The sequence below is a fragment of the Anarrhichthys ocellatus genome, unplaced genomic scaffold (assembly GCF_004355925.1).
Source record: "Anarrhichthys ocellatus isolate YVR2014 unplaced genomic scaffold, GSC_Weel_1.0 scaffold1897, whole genome shotgun sequence".
NCBI classification, from domain to species: domain Eukaryota; kingdom Metazoa; phylum Chordata; class Actinopteri; order Perciformes; family Anarhichadidae; genus Anarrhichthys; species Anarrhichthys ocellatus.
In genome coordinates, this window is record NW_022281871.1 from 1 (window position 1) to 8,794 (window position 8,794).

The window sequence follows — 8,794 nt, forward strand, 5'->3', positions numbered from 1 at the left end:
TGTATATATATATATATATATATGTATATATATATATATGTATGTTCCTATATACATACATATATAGGAACCTTGAGTGCTGCAGAAATTCTTTTGTAACCTTGGCCAGATCTGTGCCTTCCCACAATTCTGTCTCTGAGCTCCTTGGGCAGTTCCTTCGACCTCATGATTCTCATTTGCTCTGACATATACTGTGAGCTGTAAGGTCTTATATAGACAGGTGTGTGCCTTTCCTAATCAAGTCCAATCAGTTTAATTAAACACAGCTGGACTCCAATGAAGGAGTAGAACCATCTCAAGGAGGATCAGAAGAAATGGACAGCATGCGAGTTAAATATGAGCGTCACAGCAAAGGGACTGAATACTTATGACCATGTGATATTTCAGTTTCTCTTTTTTAATAAACTTGCAAAAATTTCTACATTTCTGTTTTTTTCTGTCAAGATGGGGTGCTGAGAAAATGAACTTTTTTTGATTTTAGCAAATGGCTGCAATGAAACAAAGAGTGAAAAATTTAAAGGGGTCTGAATACTTTCCGTACCCACTGCTTGTATGTTGTTGTTGAATGTTGCACGTTACTAGGTTTGCTCAGATTCATTTGATGTAATAAAATATTTACATTGTGCATAATCATACTTTGGTATTTAGGTATAATTCATAATGTCTGGTGTTCATCACATAAAGATCCTCAAATGTTTTTTTGTATTTTTAACCAATTATACGAGACATGCATGTAATTGAATGTTAATTCGTATCTTCAGGTGCCCTTCAGTAACGAGTCTCCCTCCTCTTCCTCAGGCCATGCTGGGGATCTTCTTCACCACACATTCAGCCGTGCTGATTGAAGATGTGCCCGTGACTGATGACAGCATCTACCAGGAGTAAGGCCTTTACCGTCACACCTCACTCCAGATGTACACGGCCGCACCGAGGCTCGATGCCTCAGCCTCTCTCTAATTAAAGGGGCGGTGTGTCACATCTGGCCACATGTTCCTAACAAGTAGGGGTCGGTGTTTCACCTCTACAACCTCTACGGTCCGTACGATCTCAAGTTACAGTCAACAGCCAAACGCCTAACGAACAGCAGGTCAACAATAGGCAAAATTCTACGGAATTGCTGAAACTCGGACATTTATGCCAGTGAGCGTTCGAACAACGCTTCAACGGGGACTCGCTGACTGCTTTTGTTGCTTATAGTGCAAATGCAGCATAAGATAAAAAAACAATACTTCTTCTCCTCCTCCTCCTCCTCATGTTGGCCTGAGGACAGTCTGGACGCTACAGTGTCTCACTATCCCGTCTCGGGGGACCAAGTGGTATTAAAAGACAGGACGGCCACGGCTAGCTGGTTAGCATGACCATTTCAGTCGATATCTCTGCAACGTAACGTCAGCACTGTACCTCTTCACATTGTGCTGATCATGACAGTTCATTCGTTGACTGTAAAAGTTAAATTACAATTCCGGCCAGATCTTACACATTGCACCTCTAACACAAAGACAACTGTTTCTTGAACAGTACAATTTGTATTTTAACAAATTTCCCCTTGTGGGATGAATAAAGTATCTATCTATTTTGAAACAGTTACTGCTTTAAGACTTTTTGTGAGATGTGCACTACTTGGTAGGTTTTAATGCTGCTGTGTCCCCCCCCCCCCAGTGGAAACCCTCAGAGGATCTACGCCATGTACAACAGTGTGGGCTACAACTGCTTCATAGCAGCTGCTATCTACATCCTGTTTGGAGCCTTCTCCACCTGCCAGATGAAGCTCAACAAGCAGAAGGTGATTACATTTGTTAAACCCCGATCAGACTTGACTCTCCTTCTAATGTCACATGCAGGCTCATTAGAACGGCTTGAGAACTACACCTTTTATAAAGATGCGCCATATTTTTCTCGCAAGCAAATTAGAACAGACTGGTCTTAAAGAGACAGGCGCTAAAACGGAGCGTTTCCGACACAGGGGGAATACAGGTACATTCAGACAGACAGTATGAGGAAAACAAATTGTCTTTTCTGAACATCAAAGCATGTTCTAGTAGAAACCCAAAATACAAGTATGAACCCGAATATGGGCATGATATGTCCCCTTTAAAATATGACCCCTGGAATGCTTTGGACCGAACAAACAAGATAGCCGTCATGTTTTCTTTAAGAATTATCAAAAAAAGGGCTGAAAATGTAAATCCCCAAATAAAACATTAAATCACACACATTATGATTAGGAATAGAGTATGTGTGAAAGTAGTCATATCATGATCATTATTTAAAACCAATATCCATCCACCAGTATAATATTTAATGATTAAACTGATTTATGATTTATGAAAAATAATTTTCTCTGCTGTTAATTATGCATGTTTTTTCTGTTGTTCTTCTTCAGGAGTACCTGGTGCACTAGCGCCACCTGCTGCACTCAGGAGCTCCCAGCGGCTGTGTGAGGAAGATCAGTTTATTTAAAATGAGATTAATTCTACCTCTGATCACAAGGGTTGAAATGATTAACTGAATTCGTAAGAAAGAAAGAACCACTGGAACGCTAATAGTTGTTGTTGTCTCAGAGATTCTTCTTGTTGAAAAATGTAAAAGGTTGTAAATTATTGTGTCCTGGGTTTGATACCTACTGTACTGTACAAGAGTGTCTGTGTGGAATGTTAGTCATATCAAGTTATTTATTTCTGTCGGCTTGAAATCATATTCTGAAGCTTGTCCTTATTGTAATGTCCAGCATCCATTTCAAACATTAAAGGTATGTTGAGACCTGAGTCAGCTTCATTTGACTGTTTATTTCCCACCAGCTCCGATGTTTCACTTCTTCAAAGTTAACTTGCTTCATGACTTTCTAGCTTTTCAACACATCAACAACTGTCGCCGTAATTACCAGAATATAAAATATACAAAAATGTGGTAAATACTTAAAGATGAAAATATTGGCTATAGAATAAAATCAAAAGCGCACTGACAAAAATAGCTTAGCTCAACGTGGTAAATTTCCTCCTTGGCCTTTCGACTGACCACCGACTCCTGGTCCACGACCTTTGACCCCTTCCCCATCGACCACCCGATGCAGCGTTTTCAGAGACAGAAACAACTCTACGTCTCCAGCATTCCACTCAATGGTATGTTTCATGCTTCAATTATGAGCACAATTTGGTAAAAAATGCCACGTTGGATGTGGTGACCATGGTGTTGATGTGGCTGACACACAACCCAACTGCCTCTGGTAGACATTCAGACACACTGGCTGATCATTTTAACATGTCATAAAAAACATAAATGGTCTAATATTCATAGAAATGTATGTATTTTTTCCCTACTTAGCTTTCTCACATTTTTTCTGTGTTTTTACAACATTGAATCGTTAAGGAAGCTCCGAAAGGTAAGTGAAACTTTTTTTTTTTTTTTTTTTTTAAAGGTTCGGTAGGCTATTTGTTTTTTAATATTATTACAATATTAGTGTAGTACTCACTTCGGCCACAAGAGGCTGAAGTGCACCACTACCTAAAAAGGACTAGAAGCGTTCATGTTTTAGTTTCTCCATGCACTCCAAACACAAGCTTGGAGTGCTGTGGAGTTACTGTGTTAGTAAGTAAATTAGAACTCGCCTGGAAGACAACATGAATGCTTTTTTTTTTCACCTGTCTTCACAGATGAAAAACTAACTAAAATGATCTATTTTCCACCTGTTCTTAATTTATACACATAGGAGAGAAAACATTTGAGATCAGTCTCCAGGCCTTTACACACTGGAGCTGTGACAAATAAACAACACGAAAATGCTAAATACTCGGCGACAAATATTTTGCATCAAAACTATTCATACCGGCAGCGATTTGGCAACACTTTTACATAAAAGATTTGAATAGATTCATGCAGGCAGCGTCTGAACTGTTGTTTAGCCTGAAGCTACTGCAACATATTTTCATGAGTTTCCTTTAAGCACAATGCTCTGACTGAATTTGAGCTCCCTCTGGTAAACACTTACGAATGTGTAATGTATGTGTCCAGGGCTTTTATTGTGATAAGTAAGAGCAAAAGAAGTGGATCTGGTCTGCACTGCCTTTGTCAAGGTTGAAAGTAGTAATAAAGTTTGTCATCTTGGTTCGGACCACAGAGCCTTTATGTTGTTGAACACTATAGTGGACGTATTGAACATGTCTGTTCCGCACAACGGGATTGGTCGACGCCTTTAGTGCGAAAGCTCAGAAATAAACGACCTCGCTCCATAAGAAAATTGTGTCGCCCCATAATATTTTGTGGCCTGTCAGAAAGCTCAAAACAGTTAAAAAATATATTTTGATGTGCAAATTAATCCCACAAAATAAACGAGGGATCCATTTACAGTGTGCAAAGGTCTCACTTGCCTCTCAGGGCCTCCATAAATCACAGCAGATGTAATTAGAATCTTTTTCTGCAATAATCTTGTAGTCTGTTAGTCTCTTTATATAGTGATGCTGTTCTCTATTTGGCTGGGCAGGAGGAACAGGTACTGAAGCTCCAGTCCTTCATTCTGACTCATGATGTGCTTCTCAATTTCCTTCAGCTCTGCTGTGAACCTGTCAATCACCTCCTGGGCCCGCCCCTCCGTGAAGTGCTCCACTGTGTATTGGCCCAATGGAATCTAGGCGGGAGAAAACACATCAGTACGTCTATTTTATAAAATATTCATGAACATCATGGCCTCTAGTGTCAGGGTGGTGTGTGCTGTCTGAAACAAACACAAAACCTCCTTTTTCACCTGTTTCTAAATAATAAACACAGCAGACAAAACATTTATGTTCAGACGTAAAAAATGGATGAACAGAATTTTATTTTTTCACTTGCCTTGGGCTTCCATACTCGACCCTTTCACTCATCAGCAATGTCAGCTGATCAAAATTAGAATTTGGAGTCCTTGTTTAATATATGATCTATTGCTACATAAAGCAGACAGAGGTGGACTCACTGCGTCTGGCTGTGCTCGCCCCAGATGCCATGTGATAGCCATCTGCACACAGGACTGGCTGACATCAGGAAGGGTGGCCATGATCATCTCCATGGTGACAGCATCCTTGTCTGTTGGGTGAGGGAGTCTCATGGTGCAGGGGGTGTTGGGGACCCAGGCACACCAGTCAAACTGGGAAAAACCACCAACAGAGAGAGAATGAGTTAAAGCCCCTCTGTGCAGGATGTGACTGTGGTGTGGACTCCTTGTGGTGTTCAGCACCTGTCCGTTGTTAGTGGCAGCGTGCTGGGCGGTACTGATGAAGATGGCCACTGACAGCAGGGTGGAGAGTTCCTCTCTGGTGCTGAGCTTACTGGGCAGACCTAAGCAGACATACACCATCAATAATTAAATGCACAAACAATATATCATTTCTGACAGCAGTTTTAATGGATGATTCCTGCAAATTTTGTAAAAATGTGACATATGGTACATATTGAGACATCAGAAGGATGTGACATTTATGCTAGCTCCCGAGTACCTTGCCTCTCTACAGCTCCCCTACGGCACCAACAGTGTGTAGCTACGTAGCAAAATACTTGAGTCTGGAGTGGATAACTTAAGCTAATTCATCCAGACTCCTGGTGTTTCATCACGCTGGTCCATCCCATTGGCTAGTTTGCCATTTGCAAATTACTTTATCAGCTAATGTTACAAAGCAAACAACAGCATATCCATGGAGCATGCTAAGTAACAACTAACTGGCTAACCTTAGCCTGCTTGCTCACTAACGTTATCGCCAATGTTATACTATCTGAGTGCATATGTTAGTTGGTTAGCTTGCCAAATTACTTCACCAGCTAACGTGATCCATAATTCCAATGTGTTACGACAAACGGTGTTGATTTTAGCCAACATTAAATGATGTAGTGGTACAAAGCCAAGGAGTATAACTAACTATTGCTTTCTATGCTAAGCTAAGGTTAGCTAGATGGCTGTACCTTAGCTATGCGACATGGATCTTGTTTTTGTTGCTTCGTACCGTGAGCTAATGAAGCAATTCGCAAACGGCAAGCTAATTAGAATCAATAGTCCAAATAAAATATAGGAATATCATACAATCATATGATATGATATATTGTGATGTAATAATGCTCGGTGTGCAAGCAACAGGATGCTGACTGCAGTTCACTTAATGGCCACCGGTGTCACAAGCTCCACATAGTACCTTTAAGATCTTTATAAAAATGCCCTGATGGAAGTGTGCTTTTTAACCTGTGTGTAAATAAAGATAAACATGCAGGATATTAATAACTGACCAAACTTGGGGAGTTCTGCGAAGCCTTCCAGTGATATGTCTCTAATCCAGGCTTGGAGCTCCAGGTCCTCCTGCACATCATGGTCTGACTGGTAGTACAGGCCTACCATACCTGAGACAAAACTGAAGGAAGAGGCACAGTTAAATGCATCTGGCCCTCGTGATGTCCTCAAATTACAGAATGTATTCCCTCAAATCAATAGCACGAAGTGAGCTTGTGTGAAACTCAACCCAACATACAGAAATCCAGAGGAGCGTATCAGCCAGACCAAGACACCTTGGCAAAGGTTCATTTAATGCAAATATTTATTTTACAATGCAACCTATGTCACACAAATATTTGGTACTTTACTTTACTTTTACTGAGCATTATCATTTCTAAATGAGCATGTGAAGAAACGCAGAGGAAGCATTTAACAAATGTGAATGGGACTTTATCCAGTCATTATCATATATCATATCAGCTCCCATCTGGGCTTCCCTTTTCCATCACTTTTGTTTGATATATCAATTGAACCACTTGCAGGGCAAATCCAGAGCAACTGTGCATCCCATCACCTTCTCTTCAAACAAAATATATCTTTATGCTGATGATGTAATACTCTATTTACACAGCCACTTCAATGTCCAATGAAGTGATTCAGAAGTACATTTTGTGTTTGACATTTTATAGTATATATATTTTTAAAATCCAGATATAAAATGATCTACAGTGACTCTGCATCGATGCTTTTCCATACTGTGGCGATTTGAATGTATCTGGGTATAGATAGGAGGACACTAGTATAGAAAGGTATCTGTGTGCTGTAGTCATTGTTTTAGAAACATATCCAGTGTGGATGGTGAGCAAAGTGAGATCTGCTAGATACTGGTTGGCTTACTGTAAACCATTTAATACATTTTAATATAGTGAATTATGTTTACTGGTCCAATCAAATCTGAAGGATTCAAATTGCTTAACAAGCTACCAAGCACCTAAATATTCCATTTCATTTAGTCCCATTATTGAAGATAAAGACGCTGTAACTTCACTTTGGTCTTCTGGTTTTCAGAATAAAGCAGCAGACAGCTGTTGTGTCCTACCAGCTGCTAGTATGAGCACAGGGTGTAATACCTGAGTATGGCCTCCCACAGCATCAGACTGTGGTCTCTGTAGAAATAGTTTGGGAGCTGGGAGACGCCTCTGTCGGGGAAGTCATTGGGAGGCTGGAGGGAGCGGTAGGTCAGGCCCTTGTACTCCCTCTGAGCCAGAATCACCAGGCCATCACCACCCGTAGACACAACCTACACACAATCATTCCCATTAGATCGTTAAACACATCAAGTGGGTTTTTAAATCAATAATGTATCTGTGATGAGGCGGAGGGCCCGGTGACACACCCTTTTGAAGATGCCAGTGGACGAGAGGAGCTGAGTGCGCCCTCTACAGTTGATCTCTAGAGTGTAACGCAGATGAGGGGCCATGAGCTGCAGCGGGAAGACACAGAACAGAGTCTCAAATGAAAGCACCAACAGCTGAACTGTTACTAATCAAGGTCTGGAAAAAGGTAAAGGTAAAGTAAAGGTAATTCCTCAGCAATAACAACACGACAGTCATGTCCCCTTCTCTTTTTAACACAAGCATTGTTTTCATTCACTAATTATTTCCGGTTGCTTCTACTTTTACTTTTTTTAAATTGTTATCACGTTATCATTCGTGAAACTCAGCACTTCCTGCAGATATTTCAAATTGAAAGCTTTCTATTAAAAGTGAGGGATTATGAGCCACTGGTGGTCTTTTATTGTGAAACATCTCTGCAGGGTGTGTTGAGTTTCATTAACTTAACAGCAATCAAAAAAATGACAAAGTGGAAGAGACAGGAACCAATTAGTGGATAACAACAATATCTGTTTTAAGCAGTGGTGAGTATGACATGACTCTGTTATTGTACTGATATAATTAGTGATATGGGAATCTATGAATTAATTCAGACAGCAGGTAAATAGGAAGAAGTGTTGAGTTTGTCTTCACCACAGAACAAGGGATATTATAAATAAAGGTCTTAAATAAAAAGTCTGGTTCTCTCTGCATTTGATGTACATTAAAGCTGCAGTTGGTAACTTTTATGAAAACAACTTTCTGTCATATTTGCCCGAACTTTCACTATATCCTGACAGACTAACTGAAAACTACAGTTCTATACAACAGTGGTTCTCAACTGGTTTGGCTGCGGGACCCACCATCACCCCTTAATGACAAGCCAAATTGTCATGTGGGTAATTGTCATTACCCACAACCCAAATTATTTATATATATATATATAATTTGGGTATATCTATATTCAAGAAGTCTAGTAGTAGTAACGTCTCTGTGTAGTAAACAACTGCCAAATCAAATAAAGAAAGTACACATCAATTATATTTTAACAAATATTATTCTCATTTTTCAAATTTAACTGGATGGATTGTAAATAATACATAGAAATACATGAATAAATGTTCTTCTCATTTCAAGTAAAATAACAGCTGGATTAAAAAATAAATTATGTAACGAAATTCATTTTCGAAAAGTT

The 8,794-nt window shown here is 39.8% G+C and overlaps 2 protein-coding genes across 3 annotated transcripts; one reads left to right on the plus strand and one right to left on the minus strand.

Moving 5' to 3' along the window:
- Positions 1 to 502: 502 nt before the first annotated feature.
- On the plus strand, positions 503 to 2,765 carry LOC116377960 (ribonuclease kappa-A-like). 2 transcript variants are annotated; one of them, XM_031839730.1, is made up of 3 exons: positions 503 to 881; positions 1,660 to 1,783; positions 2,384 to 2,765. In XM_031839730.1, exons 1-3 carry the CDS (start codon positions 742 to 744, stop codon positions 2,399 to 2,401), a joined length of 282 nt encoding a protein of 93 aa, XP_031695590.1. In that variant the 5' UTR covers positions 503 to 741; the 3' UTR covers positions 2,402 to 2,765. The 2 variants fall into 2 exon arrangements, with proteins under 2 accessions (XP_031695590.1, XP_031695589.1); XM_031839729.1 differs by lacking the exon at positions 2,384 to 2,765 and having other exon boundaries at positions 1,660 to 2,360.
- LOC116377959 (arachidonate 12-lipoxygenase, 12S-type-like) lies at positions 2,659 to 8,379 on the minus strand. Its single transcript, XM_031839728.1, has 6 exons — positions 7,623 to 8,379; positions 7,357 to 7,526; positions 6,244 to 6,365; positions 5,207 to 5,307; positions 4,946 to 5,116; positions 2,659 to 4,621 (listed from the first exon to the last, which is right to left on the minus strand). Exons 1-6 carry the CDS (start codon positions 7,704 to 7,706, stop codon positions 4,442 to 4,444), a joined length of 828 nt encoding a protein of 275 aa, XP_031695588.1. The 5' UTR covers positions 7,707 to 8,379; the 3' UTR covers positions 2,659 to 4,441.
- Positions 8,380 to 8,794: the final 415 nt, after the last annotated feature.

What these genes read in the sequence shown, in the direction of transcription:
- LOC116377960 (XM_031839729.1), top strand. Translation starts at nt 742, where the DNA reads ATGTTAATTCGTATCTTCAGGTGCCCTTCAGTAACGAGTCTCCCTCCT. An exon ending in GATGACAGCATCTACCAGGA is followed by an intron (nt 882 to 1,659) that starts GTAAGGCCTTTA and finishes CCCCCCCCCCAG; the next exon opens with TGGAAACCCTCAGAGGATCT.
- LOC116377959 (XM_031839728.1), bottom strand. Translation starts at nt 7,706, where the DNA reads ATGGCCCCTCATCTGCGTTACACTCTAGAGATCAACTGTAGAGGGCGC. An exon ending in CCACTGGCATCTTCAAAAGG is followed by an intron (nt 7,527 to 7,622) that starts GTGTGTCACCGG and finishes GATTGTGTGTAG; the next exon opens with GTTGTGTCTACGGGTGGTGA. An exon ending in GGCGAGCACAGCCAGACGCA is followed by an intron (nt 4,622 to 4,945) that starts GTGAGTCCACCT and finishes TCTCCCGCCTAG; the next exon opens with ATTCCATTGGGCCAATACAC.